The 19,805-nt window shown below is 26.2% G+C and overlaps 1 protein-coding gene across 5 annotated transcripts in view; it reads left to right on the forward strand.

Moving 5' to 3' along the window:
- The window catches only part of LOC145830208 (ubiquitin carboxyl-terminal hydrolase 32-like), a 47,256-nt gene extending 32,728 nt beyond the window's left edge, over nucleotides 1–14,528 (forward strand). For 4 of the 5 annotated variants that reach the window (XM_082938127.1, XM_082938126.1, XM_082938129.1 and 1 more), the window contains 17 exons: nucleotides 492–650; nucleotides 1,072–1,163; nucleotides 1,819–1,995; nucleotides 3,146–3,320; nucleotides 5,067–5,218; nucleotides 6,631–6,854; nucleotides 7,220–7,298; nucleotides 8,011–8,207; nucleotides 10,340–10,411; nucleotides 11,218–11,362; nucleotides 11,804–11,840; nucleotides 12,118–12,272; nucleotides 12,625–12,739; nucleotides 12,942–13,145; nucleotides 13,280–13,518; nucleotides 13,716–13,814; nucleotides 14,065–14,528. In XM_082938127.1, coding sequence (XP_082794253.1) covers nucleotides 492–650; nucleotides 1,072–1,163; nucleotides 1,819–1,995; nucleotides 3,146–3,320; nucleotides 5,067–5,218; nucleotides 6,631–6,854; nucleotides 7,220–7,298; nucleotides 8,011–8,207; nucleotides 10,340–10,411; nucleotides 11,218–11,362; nucleotides 11,804–11,840; nucleotides 12,118–12,272; nucleotides 12,625–12,739; nucleotides 12,942–13,145; nucleotides 13,280–13,518; nucleotides 13,716–13,814; nucleotides 14,065–14,241 — 2,498 coding nt within the window. In that variant the 3' untranslated portion in view covers nucleotides 14,242–14,528. The remainder of the gene's footprint in view (nucleotides 1–491; nucleotides 651–1,071; nucleotides 1,164–1,818; nucleotides 1,996–3,145; nucleotides 3,321–5,066; nucleotides 5,219–6,630; nucleotides 6,855–7,219; nucleotides 7,299–8,010; nucleotides 8,208–10,339; nucleotides 10,412–11,217; nucleotides 11,363–11,803; nucleotides 11,841–12,117; nucleotides 12,273–12,624; nucleotides 12,740–12,941; nucleotides 13,146–13,279; nucleotides 13,519–13,715; nucleotides 13,815–14,064) is intronic. The other variant, XM_082938128.1, reaches the window with a different exon arrangement.
- Nucleotides 14,529–19,805: the final 5,277 nt, after the last annotated feature.

The following is a 19,805-nucleotide window of genomic DNA, read 5'->3' on the forward strand; positions in this document are numbered from 1 at the left end:
AGAATATTCTGAGAACATTAGCCTTTTTGAATAAAAAAGTTAATTAATTTTGTGTGCATATATCTTGTTTCATAAATTCAGCTTTTCAAGTTTATAAAGCATGTTTTTTTTGTTTAATTAAAATCAACTATTTCACCTTGAATAAATTAAACTGTTGTATTTAAATTTTTCCTTTTGATTTAATAAAATTATTTTTCATCAGAATTGTTTGTTTACTATGTTTAAAACTCACTAAAAACTAATATGATAATTTAATCAAAAAAATGTCGTAAATTGAATAATATTTAAAATTTATTTGAAATCACTCAAAAAATATCAATAAGATTTGTTTTTACAACTAAAAAATTTGTGATATGCTATCAACAACTTAAGTTTTCTCTGTCAAACAACTAAAGTTGATCAAAATAATATTTTTAATCAACAACCATCCATCGTAACTGACTAATTCAGCATACAGTCGTCAATATTTTTTGATACAAATACAATTGCAGTAATAGAAACAGTGCTCCCCGGAACCAGCGGACTGAGCAACCTCGGTAACACGTGCTTCATGAACAGTGCCATCCAGTGTTTGAGCAACTGCTACGTTCTCACCAAATACTTCACCGATGACTTCTATCAGTACGAGCTTAACAAGAGTAACACGTTAGGTTGGTCAAATTGCGTATTTGTTATTTTTTACTGTGTTTTGTCTAAAAACCTTCTACCGATAGACGCACTTGTTTTCCCGGATTATGAAATCTGATAAGGTAAGTGCGTCTATCGGCTTAGGGCCTAAAAATATTTATTTTTTGTACCACTACTATCATTCAGTGTTTGAGCACTGATGATTTCTACCAATATGAATTGATTAAGGACAATAAATTAGGCTGGTTTCATTGAAATTAAGCTGAATTTTAAAAATAAATGTTCAAAAGGGCTTCTGCCTATAGACGCTTACCAGATTTTAAAAACTTTTGGGAACAATGCTTAAAATAAAATACAAATAGTTTTTAAAGTATAGATTTATATGTAGGTTTTTTAGCTGAAACATCAAAAGTAAACAAAACAATTGTTTTTAATTTTACACAGGTTACAAGGGAGAGGTAGCCAAAATGTACCACGACTTGGTGAAGGAACTTTGGAGCGGACACACCAAATCATTCGCTCCGCTCAAGCTCAGGGTGTGTTTAAGTTATAATGAAACATTTGTATTTGTTATGTGTTTCAATTATTGTGAATTTAAATGTTTCGTGTAGTCCTTCTGCCAAAAGACTTTTTTTTCTTCCCAGATTTTAAATGTGAGAAAAGATAAAAGTATCCATTGGTCCGTGGTCTTCGTTATCAGTTTATAAATAAATTACTTCTCCATTATTTTCAGTACATAGCACAAAAGTAGGCTTCTCGCATGTTTCAATATAGTTGATAAATTTATTTATTATTTCATTATTACTAATATAATTTTTAGTTCAAAACATAGTGCAGAATCAAGCCTGTTACATGTTCGATAATTATTTTAGTTATTGATATTGTATATTTTTTTAACAGCGCATTAAATACAGCATTGTTACCATTTTAATAATATTTTTTATTAACTATATATTTACCCTTTATTCCAACAGTACGTAGTTCAAAGGCTGGCATCACACACGCTCGACTAGTTAACAAAAAATAAAAATTAAAGGAATTAAATAGTTTGAATGAAAAAATAAAATAAATCTGTTAAATTATAAAAATTACTTTCAGTACATAGTTTAAAGATGGGCTAGTCACATATTTGATTGATTGTTAAACAAATTATTATTATACTAAATAAATAATTTTACTTTATTACAACAGTACATAGTACAGAAGTATGCAAGTCACATGTTCGACAGTCTCCAGCAACACGACAGTCAGGAATTTCTATCTTTCGTTCTTGACGGACTCCACGAAGACCTCAACAGGATCCCTAATAAGAAGTACGCGGAAAACCCGGATTCGAATGGGAGACCCGATCACGTCGTTGCTGAAGAAGTATGTTTTTTTATTAATATATTAATATTATTTATTAAATTGTTAAGCTGTTATAATACTGTGTATATTAATAAACAAGTTGCAAGTGCTGATCGGATCATTCCGTCGCTAGAAAGTAAGATGATTGTTTTGTAGCATTTTAATTTATCAATTTGTTTTGTTTGTTTTTTGTCTTATAAGAAGCTAAAAAAAAAGAAGTACATTTTCCAAAGAAGTGAAGAAGTAAGTATTTGTTTTAAAAATTTGAATATCTATATAAAGATATTTATTGTGCTTTTATAAAACATTATGTGTTTAAAAAAATACGGTATAAGTACTGCCAGCTACGAATAATCCTAAACTTCTCTGTTGCTGAAGAAATTCGTATTTGTTTTAAAAATTTGCCAATTTATTTTACCTGTCTTGTGTATTGTAAGAGGTTGATGATTTTAAGAAACTGCTATAAGTGAAGAGTACAGTTTAAGTTTTTTAAGAGTACTTTTTTTGTTATTAGTAATGTTCAAGGGCCTTTTTTAATTGAAGAGTTTATAAGGTAAAAAAGTCTCATAATTGAATAAAAATAATCACTATTTACCACGTTACATTTAATAAATAGTTTTTTAAAAGTTATCTGTAAATTTTAGTCAAAATGATGCAACCATTTAAGAAAAAAAAATCCGATCGGATTTGAGACTTTTACTTGTTTTAAAAGGTTTAACATTTAACATATAGGATTCAAACAGTTTTTATTTTGCTAATATAAAAGTTTAATAAATTTTATTATAAAAGTTTAATTAAATCAGTTTAGTTTTTTAGCATTGTACTAAACTTTGAAAACCAGTCTCAAGTTACGGTAATTTAAAAAAAAAATTTTCTCTTTGTTAAAATTGTTTTTGTTTCTGTTTTGGTTGAACTATTTCTTTGTTTCTTTACTTAAAGGTGCTCTTTATAAGCTCTTTTTTTGTCTAGAATTTAACAAAAAGTTCTAAAAAGTTGCATTAAAACATGTTTGCAAATGTACTGTCTGATACAACACAAAGCCTAGTACTACTTTGTTAAGTATTTTTTTAAGTACAAAAATAAAATTCTTGATTTAAATACTAAATAAAAATTTAAAACCTTTTTAAAACGAGTTATTATACAATTAAACAACCAATAAAATTTTGCACAGCAATGGTTGAACCACTTACAGAGAAACCAATCCATTGTAGTCGACTTGTTCCACGGACAAATGAGGTCATCAATTAAATGCATGAAGTGTTCGAACCGGTCCGTAACTTTCGACCCGTTCACGTTTCTCAGCTTACCGCTACCGATGGACAACACTGCTAACCTCGAAGTTACTTGTTAGTAATTGTTTTTTTTATATCACTAAAAGCTTACCAACATTTTTTTTTATAATTAATAACCTTGACGTTATTTGTTAGTGACTAAATGTTTTTGTTAATTAAGTTTTGCAATAGAGTGTTTAAATCAAGATAACTTTTGAAGCACCTTTTATTTTCTTTAGTTATCACTTTTGTTGCAATTAGATAAATTTATTTTAAAACTAGGTTTTGTTACTTAAATTTTTTATTAATGTATTTTTTTTTTTTTTTTTTTTGATTGCCTGTCTTTAACTATAATTTGGTGAAATATGTGAATTGATGTTTTAATGATTAACTGTTAGTTTTTTAACTGTCAACAGTGATTTATGGTTTCAAGGTTTTCTTGTTCATAAAATGCAATGCACTTTTAAATTTTACACTTTAAACCCAGGCTTGTAGGTAGTTACTTTAGTCTAAAAAATAAAACTTAAAACTTACTATTTTTTGTTAAGTTGAAAACATTAGTCTACAAAAAAAAGTTTGAGTTGACCGAAAGTAATTTACTTCTATACAGAGACTTCACTTCAGTTATTATTTTTTAGTAAAAGCACATTTTAATGTTTTAGTTTCAAAGAACAAGTAGGTTTACAAAAATAAATCTTAGACTTCCTAATGCATTTGATATTTTGAAGATTTTACTAAGTTTATATTTTTTTTTTTAAACTATACAGGAACATAAATTTTGTGAAATTATTTATAATCTCAATTTATTGCATTCAAAGATCTTTTGTTGTGAATTTATCAATGAAACTTCAATTTGGTAAATTTCAAAAGTCAAACCCTACAAACGCCCTATTTAATTTCACGACTTTACTACAACAGTATGTAAATTTTCAAAACTTTGTAGTATTTATAGCAATTGAAACTAGTAAATTATTCATTGTTTTATTTGGATGCATAAATATTATGTTATAGTACTTCAAGTATTTGGTTTGTAATAAACAGTTGCTAATAAACATTTTTATCAAAAATTTGAAAAAAATATTGATGCTCAAATGTCAGAACGCGATAATTCTAGTTTGAAACAATACATCCTAAATGTCTGTAAATAATTATTAAAAAAACTTAGATAGTTTGTAGCAGAACACTATTTTATATTGTATATATGTTTTATAATATAAACAAATAAAAATTCATAAAATTTTAAATCACTCACTTTTATATTTGTCTTTGTTACTAAAATTCCTTAGATACATTTTTATTGTACAATTTACATTATGAAAAGGAGAATAAAAAGCTATGTTTATTATACGCATTTTTAAATTAGTATACATGAGAATTTAGTTTTACTCACTTTAGTTAGACGTTTATGATACATAACATGTATTAAATTTACCTTGAGTTATTTATGTAAATTTTTAAAATAATTTCTTGAATTTTTTAACATCTTTAAATACAAATCAAGTGTTGTCGGTTTAGTATAAAATATAACGTCAACTATTTTTTGTATAAACTAAAATTAGATACCTTAAAATTAACATAGCCTATTTAAATTTAGTTTTAGCTTCTACCGTAAAGACGCCATTTAATACAATATATTAAACATTATTAGAATAATAATTTTAGTTAATTATATAAAAGTATGCACTGATAATTTAATGAAAAACATAATTGTGACTGTTTTTGCTTACGTCGATTTTAGACAACACTAAATATATTCAACCTAACTGAACAATAACGTTAAGTTATGGGTAGTTATTTAAAAATACATAAAATTTTCAACAGTTTACAAGTTAGACGGCAAAACACCTGTAAAATACGAACTTCAGCTGAATGTGAACTCAACACTGTTGAAAGCTAAAGAGATACTCGCTGAAAAAGTTGGCTTGAACAAAAACGACATTATATTCACAGAAGTCGACAATTGTAAAATTAAGGTTTGTACTTTAGTTAAATAAAAAATGTTTGAATTAAAAAACTAATAAGTCACGTGGTAAACTTTGCTTGTGTATTACAATTGAATTTTGTATCGTTCCCTAGTTTTTTAAATTCAGTTTGGTTTTAATTTTCAATAGTCGATTTAAAAGTTATTGATTTAGTTACAAGTGGTTCAAAACAAAAGTTAAATTCAATTAATATTTCTAGTATATTATTTACAGCAATGTGTCTTCTGTATATAGAAATAGTTTTGTTTTAAAAATAAATCCGTAAAACATCACGCTTAGAAAAACCAAATTTAGACTGATTTCTAAGTTTTAACTTAATTATTCTCGTGAGAAAAACAAATTGTTTTTTGTTACAAAAATATGTGGTTCAATTCAGTGATCACAAGTATGCTCATGACTTCCTCAACTAAGTAGTGTCAGTTAAAGTTCAATTCAAATTCCTTTATTTTTTATACAACTTCTAATGATAAGGTTTTATTGTATAATTATATTTATTGTACTATCATTTGCCAGTTATAAAACACTTGTGCATAAATATCTAACTGATATTTTTTATGTCTATAAAGGAAGTAAAATAATATTAAGATTTTGATAAAGTAATTAAACATTACAAACAACAAAAAAGAAGTTTTTGTGTAATAAATGGTTACTTTATATACATGTGGTTAACTAAGTTAAATATATTTCAGAAAGTTTTCCCAAAAAAAAAATATTACAATTGTTTATATAACTGAAATAAACCATTAATATTCGTAAATTGTTTTAAGTTTAAATAGTATATTTGTTTATAACTTACTCTTGAAGTAATTTAGTAATGTGTACGTTTTTTAATCAAAACAATAAATTAGTAAATTAAAACTTAATAAATTAGAATCACAGAGTGTAAAATATATTATGATTTTGCACATACTGTCACTTTGAATTAAACGAAACAAAACATAAAAATAAACACATCAAAACAAATAAAATCGGTACTATCATGTGCATTTACTATTTAAAGAAAATCTAACTTACATGTCAATTAAAACTTGATTAAATATTTATATTTCTAAAGAAGAGTTACATTTTAGATATCATTAGATATAAAAAAGAACAATGAAGTATAGCTTGAAATTAATTTTTTTATGAACCATTTTTTACGTAGCATTTGAAACTGTTGAATGATTATTTTGAAAAGAGATAAATATTGTTTAAGTAAAACCGTAAACTAAGTTTTTTAATTTTTTTTTGCTAAGAATTTTGCTTATACAGTTTCTTTTAAAGCCTCAAAATTTTGCAGTCTGCGAAGACTTGTTATTGCCTAGTCGCCAAACAAAAAACAAAAAAGCTCTTTGAAATTGCTTTATAATAAACTTATAAAACTTTCCACTTTATTTTTTACAAATTTTCTAATTTTCTTTCAGGGCGAACTGTCGGACGGTGTGAAGTTCAGAACGCTGATGATGAAAAAGGTCTATGCCTACCAGCATTGTGACGTAATAACTAACAACGACGTCACAAACAGCAAGAGTGATTCGACTATCAGCACGTCGTACAGTGACGAGGCCATCATGACGTCGTCCAGTGACGATGACGTGGACAAGCAGGTGATGACGTCACAATCGAACAACGTTGTGCAAGATCAGGGGTTTGTTTAAGAAGTTTTATTATTGTTCTTGAAAACTTTCAAAACTTGGTTTAAAAATAAATTTAATCTCAAATTATTGTTCTTGAAAACTTTCAAAACTTGGTTTAAAAATAAACTTAATCTCAAAATAGTTTTGTTGTTTACGTATAGAATTAAGATTTTCTCAAGTTTCAAACATAATTATTTTAATAAGTTGTCAGTTCTTTATGTTTTCCTAATTAAGATACACTAATAATTATTTTTATTTTTTACATAAATTACACGTTACATAGATGAACAGATTATCGTAAAACCAGTATCCAAGGTTGATAATACTAGTTTTTTTTAATAAAATTTGATTTATCATAATTTGAATTGTTTTTCAGACCGCAAAAGAGCATACCACCTCAATTGACAGCAAAAATTAGCGGCAAGAAATACACGATTGCTATTCACAGGAAAACTGTTTGTTTTTGTTTGTTAATAATAAAGTAATTTCAAGATTTGGTTTTTAATTTTCTAAAATATCATAAAATCACCTTATCTAAGTATTTATCTAAAATAACTTATTTACAAACTTATTTATATATTCACATATTATTTATATATATATTTATATAACACGATTGCAATTCACAGGAAAACTGTTTGTTTTTGTTTATTAATAATTAAGTAATTTCAAGATTAAGTTAATTTTCTAAAATATCATAAAATCACCTTATCTTAGTATTTATCTAAAATAAATTATTTAAAACTTTTTTATATTGAGCCTGTTTTATCTGCCTTTATATTGAGTTACGAAAACTATCAAATTATCTTTAAATACTTATTTTGTATTAGTTGAAAAAGATAAGAAAAACTACTTTATTTTTAATATTTGCTAGATAAATTTATTTTAAGTTTGTATAATAACTCTAATATATTTTTAAAATAATATTTGCAACAAACTTAAAATATATACAAGCTATTTTAATAATAGTATATTTGATAATTTTATGTTCATTATTAAAAAAAGGAAACTTGTTTTAGTTGTTATGAAACTTCTGTCATAGTTTTTTGCTTCTTTTAAGTTTTAATTACTAAATCAAACAATCAAATATTATTTTATAAACAATTTTGATTTATATATAAAAGTATTTTCTTAGTTTCTTACTTTTTTTATTTTTTAATTCCACAGCATCACAACGACGTCTACTTCCTCTCCCACCAAAAAGAAAGGCTCTCGATTTTCGGGATTCCCCTGGTGATTCCTCACGTGGGCGACGGGAGCGTCACGGGCAGGCAGTTGTACGAGAGAGTTTGGGGTCTGGTGGGCAGGCTGCTAACCCCGCAACAGCAGGTTGCCAGGCAACAGGGCAACCACGCCGCTGATTGGTTGGTTGTTCAGTTGCTTGTAATTATTTTTGAAGCAATTTATTATTTATCTTCCATATAATGGTAATTTTAAACTTTGATCATTTTTTTTTTAAGGTATTTAGCAGTTTTGTGATTGGTTTGTTGTACTTATTTTCGAAAATCAAAACATGTTTTTTTTGTGGTAGGTACAGTGTTGGTTTACAACTTTAAAATATTTAATAACTTTGTACTGTACAATGTACAGTAATAATTATGCTTTGACTACTAAGTTATTTTTCCTTGTGGTAATTTAATTGTAAAACTTAGCATTGGAAAATTATTGCAATGAAAAACTGATTCATAAAAAACATAAACAATCTATTTATGCCCACATTTCAAAAATAAAAAATGAATATTATACTACCTTGTGAAAACTGTGCGACTAATTATGAGGAGAAAAAAAATTATTATAAATTACTCATCAATAATTTTCAATTACTATAATATCTCAAGGTTATAATTACTTCTAAAGATTTCTAAATGTTATAGTTGAGCCATTGATTTTTTTTCAGCAGTAATTAAAAACTTCTGTAGAGAGAAAAATATTCGTGAATTACATGGATACTGAAAAAAAAATCAATGGATTTTGTATCAGGTCTCATAATACTTTGAGATAAATAGATCATAATTTAATTTGCAACATGTTGAAACTTTTCCAGTTTTTACTTATTTAATGCAAATTACGTTTACATAAATGCAAAATTCAGACGAAAAACTTCCAAGTTTTTCGGAATACATGGCTAATTTTAGTTATTTTCTACAAAAAAAAGTAGGTCACAGGAAAAGTGGGACACTGATGTGGAAACTTATGTAGAAATTGGGTGAAAGTTCGAATAAAATCGATATGAAAGTTGCGACATTAAAATCCATAAATTATCATTGATGCCACGCATATATATGCGTATTGTTTATTGTCTGATGTTTTTATTGAGTAAAAAAGTAATTTTCTCATTTGTAGTATATCAAAATTTGTTTTGTTGTCAAGTTCTTAAAAAAAATTGATGAATATCAGTTTTATCTTTAGTATTAAATTTAATCGTATGCGGTTAACATTGTTTTTATATTTAAAGCATTTTGTTTACAGCTATACTTTCAAGCTTTAAATAAAAGCAGTCATTGTATTCACTATGTTTTCCAAGAATATATGAAAATAAATCATTTATCAAAATAATAATAGACAAAATAAGCTTATATAGAAGTATCTAAATTTTGTTTAAAATCTAAGTAATTAACCAACAAAAACACACAAAAGATAGATAAAATATTTTTTGAATTAGCACTGTTACAGTATATTAACAATTGATTGATGATGTGAAAAGTTGGTATTTGTAACTTTATCTTTCCTAATGCCTTATTTTCTCCTAATTTGCAAACAATCTGCAATGATAATTTTCGCTGATAAGCAAACACCTGTAACCTTTTCAAAGTTTTAGAATTTTATTTTGTTTTACATTTAAGTTACTTTTTGTACTTTATACCTTTTATGATGTAAAATGTTAAAGTACCAATAACTACGCAAAGATGTCTGACTAACATACTTTTAATAAAAACATCAATTGTACAGTTGATTTTTACAAATAAAGATTTAAAAGTTTTTAAAATCCCTATTTTCAAAACTAAAATGTAATGTAAAAAGAAAAATTAAAGTTTAACATTAAAAAAATTCTGAAACTTTGAATGATCTATACAAGTATTCTAGCTCTTATTATTTAATATATAAAACCAATCAAACTACTCATTTAGCCTGAAACATTAAATATTCAACGCATGTTAATTTATATTTACAATACTTTTGAAAAGCTAAACAAACAAATATATTTTCATCATCGCACGGCTAATGCTGCTTATTTATTGAAGTTTAAACTGCACATTTGAACTGTTTTTCATACCATTTTTAAATAACGTTATTTTTGCTTAAATGCTTTTTTTTCAGTTGTTACTTTTCAAGTATATTTTTAAACAAACTTTTAAACCACCGCGCCAATTTCGATGGGATCTTCAACTTCCACCCGTTCACTTTTAAATTGATAGTAATTTTATTAAGCTAATCAGATTATTATAAATTTATTTAAGTGTATACATACCAATTTGATGTTGTTTTTATTTTACAGCGACGAATCGATGGGATCCAAATACCCATTCACACTGAAGTGCGTCAGACCTGATGGAAGATACTGCGGCAGGTAAGTATATTGTTTTTCTGAATGTTAACTTTATAAAAATAATACTATCTCTTTAATGCGACAGGCATATCTATACATATATATATATATATATATATATATATATATATATATATATATATGTGTGTATTTTGTCTTCTACAATATTTAATAGCCTGAAGTTTTGAATATATTAAAGTTTTTCTGATGATTAGTCTAAGTAACTCAATTTTTTAAATTTCAAAAAAAAACTGCGTTTTTTATATTACTAGGTGTTTAGCTACAATTTTTTTCGAGCACTATCGACTATACATTTATAAAAAAGCTACAAATATAATATTTTTGTTTATATTATATAACAGTAATAATGTTATGATTTTTTAACTCTCAAAATGTCCTTAGATATGTCAATTATTCATTGTGACTTTTTTTTTGTTTCTATCTAAATACTATATATCTTAATACTAGTATAGTAGTTCTCTTAGGTATGTTAAAGTAGTTAAGTATATTATTAACATCACCATATCATTGCTTGCAGAACACTGAAATATCATTAGACGGAAATATATGTATAATGTTTTTTTCATACAAGTTGTATCATTTTCAAATGTTACATAGTCATTTATGAAATAATTTTGTAATAAAGTAAAGTAAGTAATTGTTTATATTTTTATTGCTAGCAGAATACTGGAATGTCATTAGACGGAAATATATGTATAATGTTTCTTTCATACAATTTGTATCATTTTCAAATGTTACATAGTCATTTGTATAATAATTTTGTAATAAAGCAAACTCAGCAATTATTTATACGTTTATTTCAACAGAACACTGAAGTGTCCGTGGACGGAAATGTGTCACGGGTGCACGATTAATTGCACGGACGAAAAGTGGCTGCAGCCCACCATGTACTTGTCAGTCGACTGGGATCCCACCGCCTTGCACCTCAGATACCTGAACAACGCTGAGAGGGTGGGTGTGACGTCATAATACAATAAATGTGTTTTCTTACTTAAAGTTTTTTAGACATGTAAAGTATTTGAATTTAGTTTAATACTCTGAGAAGGTTTGTGTGATGTCATAGTAAGTATGTTTTCCTGTTTTAGTTGAGCAGCTGTTTTAAAATAAGTTTAACTTTTTTTTTGAAATTTTGAGGTTTGTTCGTTTTTTAACTTAGTCTAATGATATCATAGTATTTGAAGTGGTAATACAAACAAAAAATCTTCTTAATGTTTTAATATTAAGCGGTGTATGTAATTTTAAGCATGTATATTTTTAAAATTTAATGAACAGATTTTAGCACCTGATGCGTAACCAAAATATGAAAGTGTTAATTTTTATTTGTGTTTTTTTTTATATCTCAAATAAGACAACTTTAGTTTTTTTATTTTTATCTTAATATTTATTCAACAGGAAGTACTGGACGATCCGTCCACGTTGACCAACGCAGGTGAGATTGGTTTTATATTAAATAAAATAAAGACTAAATAAAAAAATAGTTCTAAAATATTGATATTTAACTTTTTACTAGAGTTTCCCAAAAAAAATTTCCCACTCTAAATAAAATATATTGCATTTGAAAAAATGATATTAATGAAACTTTTCACAACAACACTGTGCACTTTTATAAAACACAGTAAATTAATCTTCCGCTTAATTATGCATTACTTAGGACTGTGCTTCTTCTTGAGTATGCACATTTTTTTCTAATACCTCTATACAAACAGCAGACAGCAAGCTACCTTTGGAGATGGATCTGCAATCGTGCATGAAGGCGTTCTGCAACAAGGAAAAACTGGATGAACTGTACAAATGCAGCAAGTGCAAGCAATTGCAGCAGTGCGAGAAGAAACTGGATATTTGGAGGCTTCCACCAGTGCTGGTTGGTGTCTTTTGTATGGAATATTACAATTTATATTCCGTTTAAATGTTTTTTTTTATTTTAAAACAGTTTGTTCTTGAAATTTTAATACAGCATTTTAAATTTCGTAAGGTTATCTTACATAATAACAGAAATATGCAATACAATTTTTCGTTCCTACTATTTTCAAAAGCTTAAAAAACTTTAATTTTCAATTTTTTTATATTTGGTTCTGCTTCAAACTACTTTTATACTTTGATTGTGTTGTTACGTATACTGGTTGAAAATCTACAGCTTAAACCGTAAGTACCAACTAACATATTGTTTTGGTTTCCATCAAGTTTGCTGTTAAGCAACAACTTTTTTTCTACAGTTGATTCACTTCAAGAGGTTCAAGAATGTCAATGGACATTGGATCAAATCGGCGAAAAAAGTTCATTTTCCTAAAACCGGATTCGACCCAACCAAGTACATGTCCCAGTATTCTGGTTTGTTTTTATTTAAATGTTTTTTTTATTATAAAACATTAGTTTTTAACAACAACTTTTTTTGTTTTATGTATAAAATGTTTTAACTGTTTAGGTTTAAGCAGTAGTATTTGTAAAATTTTTAGCATAAACTTACTATTTGAATCTCTTTAAACTTCATTAACTAACAACTTTTTAAGTAAAGCTTTAAAAAACAAATCAGAAAACTCAACGGCTCCGATCCCAGAAGATGAAGAACTAGGAGAGTTAGAAGAAGAAGATCAAGCAGAAGGTCCACACGGGGGTCAGGCCCAAGGAGATCTACCGGATGGAGCACAAGGGGACCAGCCTGGCAGAGATCAAGGGGATCTGCCTAATGGGGATTTACCTAAATCAAAAGTTGATAATGACACTAAAGAATTAAATGGTTAGTTTTTGCAATTGTTATATTTTATTAAAAATTAAATTCTTACACATTATGAAACTCTGAAGTATAAATTAGTTTTATAGAAAAAACAAAAACTAATTCATATATAAATTAATTTGAAGTCTATCTCAAAGATCAATTGAAACAATTGCATCTCGAGGAAGGCGACAAAACAGCCAACGAAGAAAACAACTCATCAACCAATCAGGTCAAACAAAACCTTCTCTCGCCCAATCACAACGAAGCAAGCAGTTCATCAGCCAATGATAACGAAGCAAATAATGTTTCGTCCAATCAGGGACCGGCTAGGAGGAGGCAACCGTCGTACACTCAGCAGGAATCTCCACCGATATACGACCTGTTCGCGGCGACGGTAAATGATATTAACTGTAAAAAAATAGTATAAAATAAAATATTGTTTTCTTGAAACTTCTGAATCAGGGCTCAATAGCCTATCACGATAAAACTGCTATTAAATATTTTTTCATCAGTACTTTTTACTTAAAACTATATTGAAACGTTTAGCATACCTTTATCATAATTAATGTTAAAACTAATTGTTTGTTTCAGTGTCACTCGGGGTCTTTGGGTCAGGGCCACTACATCGCCTACGCAAAGAACCATTTTGACGACAAATGGTACCACTTCAACGACTCTTGCACAAAAGAGGTTCGTTACTTTTTATGTTACACGCTATCTAGTGCTTGATTTTGTTGAAACATTTGCATCCATTAGCGCTAATGTTACAACAAAATTTATAACTTTCATTTTATAAGATATATTTGCTTGTGTTCTTCTTTTCTTCTTATTAAAATATGATTGTTATATAATAAACAACCTTTTAAGACCCTGAAAAAGAATTAAAATTGTTATTAGGGTTTTATGATTAACGATAATAACATACATTATTTTCAATCAGGTACCAATAGATGATATGGACAAGGGTAACACGTTACCTTACATGTTGTTCTACAAGCGGAGAGACGTTAACATCAAGGAGTACATGCCCCAAGTACAAGGCAAGAACATGGTCGATGTTGAGGGCATCGACGAAGAATACAACAGGGAGTTGAAGAAGTACTGCGCCATCATGTAATGTGACGTCATAGTGTGTGATGTCACAATGCTACAATATCGTGTTGTCAAAACAATTTTTCACTGTATGATGGCATCACATTTTCAAAGTGTGCATTTTTTCTGCTCTCTTCAAAATAATTTTGTTTTTTTCTTTATAACTTTTTTTTTCTTCTGACTTTTGGTAGGAAATTCTTAAAGCGAAAAGTTCTTTTTATTTTCGCTTTATAACTTTTTTATACAGATTTTATATAAGAAAATTATTGCTTTATCAAACTTAAATGACTTTACGAAAAAAAATTGTGTTAAATATGGGTTTTTCTATTTATTTTATATTTATTAAAGCACAGTTACATGCTTTATTTATTAGCAATATTTTGATTTAACAACAAAAAATAGCATTAGAAATTTTGTTCCAATGTTGTTTATATTTTTTCTGTTATACTTACTTTTATTCATAATATTTTTAACTGTACTATGATATTTTACAACTAATAATGAAATTAATAGTAGTTCAAAAATGCTGTAGCTTTTATGAGATTTGTTTTGAAAAAACTAGAATATCATAATAAGATATGTAACAATTTAGCTTTATTTTCCTCTCAAACAAATAATGTAAGTCGTTTTTTCTATTATATATTTTCAAGACAATCTCAAATAACGTTTACATCATAAATTTTGTTATATGCATATTTCTTTTACTTTAAAAAAATAAAAAGATCAGAAAAAGCGATGCAGTTTTTTCTCAATTTCTTTTAATGCCTTTTGTTTTCCATTAAACAAGTAAACGGCTGCTTATATTTTTTTTACATTTTTATTATTTCTATACAATAAAAATAAAAATTCCTTGTTCTACTGTGTTCAGCTTTATTGACTGTATAATGCAAAATAAATTATTCCCCTTCTACTAATGGTTGTTTTTTTTTATGATAAATAATAAAGGTGTTTTACTGCTTCGATTTTCCTAGCTGGTTATAACTCTTTGAAGTTACTAAAACTTAAAAACAATATTAAATTGTTATTAAACTACTAAGGCTGATAAAACTACACTTTGAGATGATTTTTGTTAGACAAATAAACTTTAGCTAAATTTAGTTTTAATAACTAAAGGTAATGAATTTTTAATAAACAAACAAACTTTTTTTTGAACTTTTCACTAATTTTTTTCGTTCTGGTGTATAGTGAAAGTAATAGACTTTTAATAAATGTACATACTTATTTAGTGAATTTTTGTTGGTAAAAAAATCATTTTATGCTGTAATAGAGAACTGATAAATTATGATATATATAAAAACGTTCTACACATGTAACAAAAAGACAATATACTTTTCTTAATACCAATCAGAGACAATATTTTTTTAAGACTTTAGATTCTACTTAAAATAGTCGTTTCGATTCTGTCTCACAATTAAATTCATAAAAAACTACTCAGTAAAAATTTTATAATAGTCTAGTTAGTTGGTTTAGAAATTTTCTTGATGGAAAAACTCGAAACGTAGTAAAATATAAAACATTTTTGGAATATTTACCTGTATTTAGTGAAATGCCTCAAGGAAGGACTTATTTTCAATACTTTCAAGTTTCAGATATGAATTTTTGCAGCAACATAAAACTCTTCTTAGACTCACAATAATATCTAGCCAATCTAATTTATTGTTTAAAAGAAAGAAAATTTAACCTCAATCCTAGTAAAAATCATGTTCTTAACGTTTATAGAAACGCTTGGTTTACCTAACAGCTTATACTTTTTAGACAAAAGTTTTTTTTTATAAGTTGTAACTAGATCTGAAAGTCTAGAGGTATTTAGCTGGTAGTGATGTGTTGGCTCTAAAGTATTTAAAGCAACGTGTATTAAGCTAAGAATACAGTGCCATTAAAAACATACTATTTGGCCAAAATTATCTTGTCATTTCAAATGTTATCTTTAAAAGACTTAATTCCTTAGTTATTGTGAGTTTTTTCTAAAAATTTTTTAATTTTCCTATTTGAATTTTTTTTTCCTAAGCATTTTATAAATTTATGATCCTATTAGTTTAACCTATAGTATTTTTTTCAAATATGGCTAAAACTTACTTAAGTATGGAAATTTTTTAAAATTCATAACTTTTAAAAACTATTTTTTTTCATCATTATCTTTTTTTAATTAGATCTTCAGATTACTATTTTTAGTTTTTGAGTTTCAATTTCCTTTTTGCGATATGGCTCCTTAAAATTCCTTGTAAGAACTTGAACTGTCAGAATTTGAGTTGTTGTGTTATAGTTATAAAAAGTTTATTAGTTCTAACAATATTAATAATCTTTTTTTTCCTTAACAATAAAACTCTAACAGTAAAAAACATAGAATAAATAGTACACAACTATCAATTAATTAGATTTGAAATAATGCCGAACGAAATAGTTTTAACATTTTTTGCAGTCTAGTTGAGGACTGTAAAAACTAAGTTGAATTTAGTTTCATACTAACATATAACGATATACTTTACTTTTATAACCAAATAAATATAAAAATATTTATACTATAGTAATTATAAGAGTATTTCTGTCATACCTGTGTACATTCAGCTAGTCAAACAACAAACTTAAAATTATTTAAAAGTATGTAAAGTACTGCAGTGTAAATTTAGTAGATAAATATAGTTTTACTTACCGGCTTTGTGAAGTTAGCTTTCAAAAAATAAATAACATTAAGATATATTTTGTAATATGAACTAAAAACACTTCAACGTTAAAACTCTTTAATTGAACTAATATAAACTTATGCTTCTTTCTTAAGTTACGTTTATACTAAATTTATTCAAATAACTTAATACAATTATCCTTAAAAAACAGCTAAACTTACTAAAGTAAATTTCAGCTTAGATAAAAGTAGAGATCTCAACTAAAATCTTAAAGCTGATTATTTGCGTGTTAAGTTTTTAAAAAAGTAAAAGAATTTAAAAGATCTTATAATAGTTTTAGTTGTAGGATCATAAGTGTAAAAATCAATATAGACATTTTAAAAACCTTTGAATAAAGTAATTCATATGGTTTAACTTAAAACTGGTAATCGACAAGTTAGGATCCGGATTAATTCAAACAAAAATATAACTAATGCTTAACTACACTCTGACTTTGAACATTTAAATTGTGTATTACATACTATTTTGTTTTAGCTATTAATTTAATTAAACAAATAACTAACTTTGGTTACTAACTTTGAATTCAATTAACTTTGTAATAGAAGATAAGTATTACATTTACAATCTATATAATGCAATTATAATTATTTAAGTTATAATAAGAAACACTATTTGTTTTGTTAAACTTTTTTTTTAGTGTTTTTTTTTTAATCAATTTATAAACAAAACTTTTACAATATTTTGTATCATAAACGTTAAGAATAATTAATTTAAAAACCTTTTAAAAGTTGTTAAGAACCAGTGTATTAAGATAATGCAAAACTTTAAAATAGTTGAAAACCTAATTTTGTAATGTAAAGTTAAGTTTACTTTATTTTAAAGTTGTTTTAGTTAATCATACTTTAAATAAGTATGTGTAATTTAAACTAAAAATGTCTATAATTTACAATGTGTTAAGTTTCACTACAAATTCAAAATACTTATAAGAAGTTTAAGGATTTCCAAACTGTTTTTTATTAGAAAGTCAAAGTATTTAATAACATGCAATTATAAAAGTTTTAAAAGTATAAACGAAAGAGTCATCAAAACCTTTTAAAGCAATTCCTGTATTATGTATGTCAACTGTTTGAAAAGCAAATCAATGATACAAATTTTATTGAGTATAGAGTGTTATTAATGACTTTAACATTCTTAGTTAAGCATTTTTGCTAGTATACTTGAATAATTGTAAGTTTGTTACGATGTATTAATTAAGTGATGAGAAACTAAAAAACTTTAAGAAAAGTTTTGAGTCTCTGACATTAGCTAAAGTTTAGTACAGTTTTTAGTGTTTAATACTAGGTATAAAAAAAATAATATCTTTTAGACTTTTTTCTATGCAAAGATGTTTACTGTATAAGTAGCTTTTATAAATTTAATCTTGCAGTTCCTCAAATATGTTTTATGTCTCAATTTAATGTTACAATTTGAAGCTTTATGAATCTTTAATACTTTTGAAATACGTTCACAAATATTTAAAGTACATTCAAGTCGTATTAAGTTATGGTTTAATCGTGGTTAAAACTGTATTTTCAAAATTATTTGTAAACTTTTTAGACCAAGTATCATTAACAGATTTACTTAAATGTTACGACTTTTTTTATTTATAGTTTTAAGCTTGTGTAAACACCAACAATACTTTAATGCACGTATTTCAATGTTATATATATTATGGTACCATTAAATAGCAACTTTTTAGTAAAACTTATAAATAAAAGATGCAAAATGTTGAAAAGTAACAGAATTATTATAGAAACAATTTAGACCATTAAGGTTAAACAAAATTAAACAGTTGTACTAGTTTTTGATTAGCTATGATAATCTGTATCGTTCAGAATTAACTTTCTGCTACATAATGTTTTAAATTAATGTTGCTTTAATTACTGTACAAATATTTTTAAACAGTAATCTTTTAGTGTTTTTTTTCATTTTAATATAAATAAGTTTGTTTTACAAAGTAATAAACATTTTAATATTTGGTTAATTTCATTTAAAAAATTAATAAACTTCTTTTTTATGTGTAGAATATTAAAGTTTAATAATACAAATACAACTCTAAGCCTATCTGTTGTTTTGAATTGCTTTATTAAATATTATTCAAGTTTAGAAACATTATAAAACAGAAAACTATTTTATAGTTATTTGTAAACAACAAACACAATATTTATATTTGAGAACTGATATATATTTTAAGGTAAATTATTTTGCTTAAAATATTCTGAAATTAAGCAAAACACTAGTCAAAAGCATTGTCTTATACACTAGAAGTGAGCATTTACAAAAGCAAAGAATAATAAATCACTGAAGAAGAATTAAGAGAGTCAATTATTTATGTATGTTATAAAAGAAATACATTTTCTTAGTCTTTATTAGTATATAAAATGTCAACAGCTTTTAAAAATACCAAATATGATTTTTAAAAAAGAACTTACTATGTATTTTTTATTTCATCAAATAAACAATAAACAATGAACTTTACCGCAAGATCAACAACAACAGCATCCGAGACAATCCTACGACCGGTTTCGTCCTTATTTCATCAAAAAATAAACAGTTTTTATGCATTGTTCCAAAAAGCAAATTTTAAAAATCCCTGTCTACTAAATATAAAGTATTTTTGCAAGCCTAAGTTTAATTTGATATCAACTAAAATGTTAAACTTTATTCATGAATATAAAAAAACCTTTAGTAATATTACAAGACCTTTTCACAGCGTAAACATCTTAAAAGTTAACAGAAAATAAGTTTATGTTGCATTGAAGCATGCCTTATATTATTATTTTTTTCTAATTATGTCAATAATTTTTTTTTTTCAGTTTTTAAATATCACACAAGAAAAATCACAATGCCATTCACATTTTCCGAATTTCTGGACCGCTACACCAACTTCAGAAAACACGCAGAGAGCATCGGGCTGGACTGGGACCAG

Source organism: Thalia democratica, chromosome 2 (assembly GCF_965202585.1).
Source record: "Thalia democratica chromosome 2, ktThaDemo2.hap1.1, whole genome shotgun sequence".
NCBI lineage: Eukaryota > Metazoa > Chordata > Thaliacea > Salpida > Salpidae > Thalia > Thalia democratica.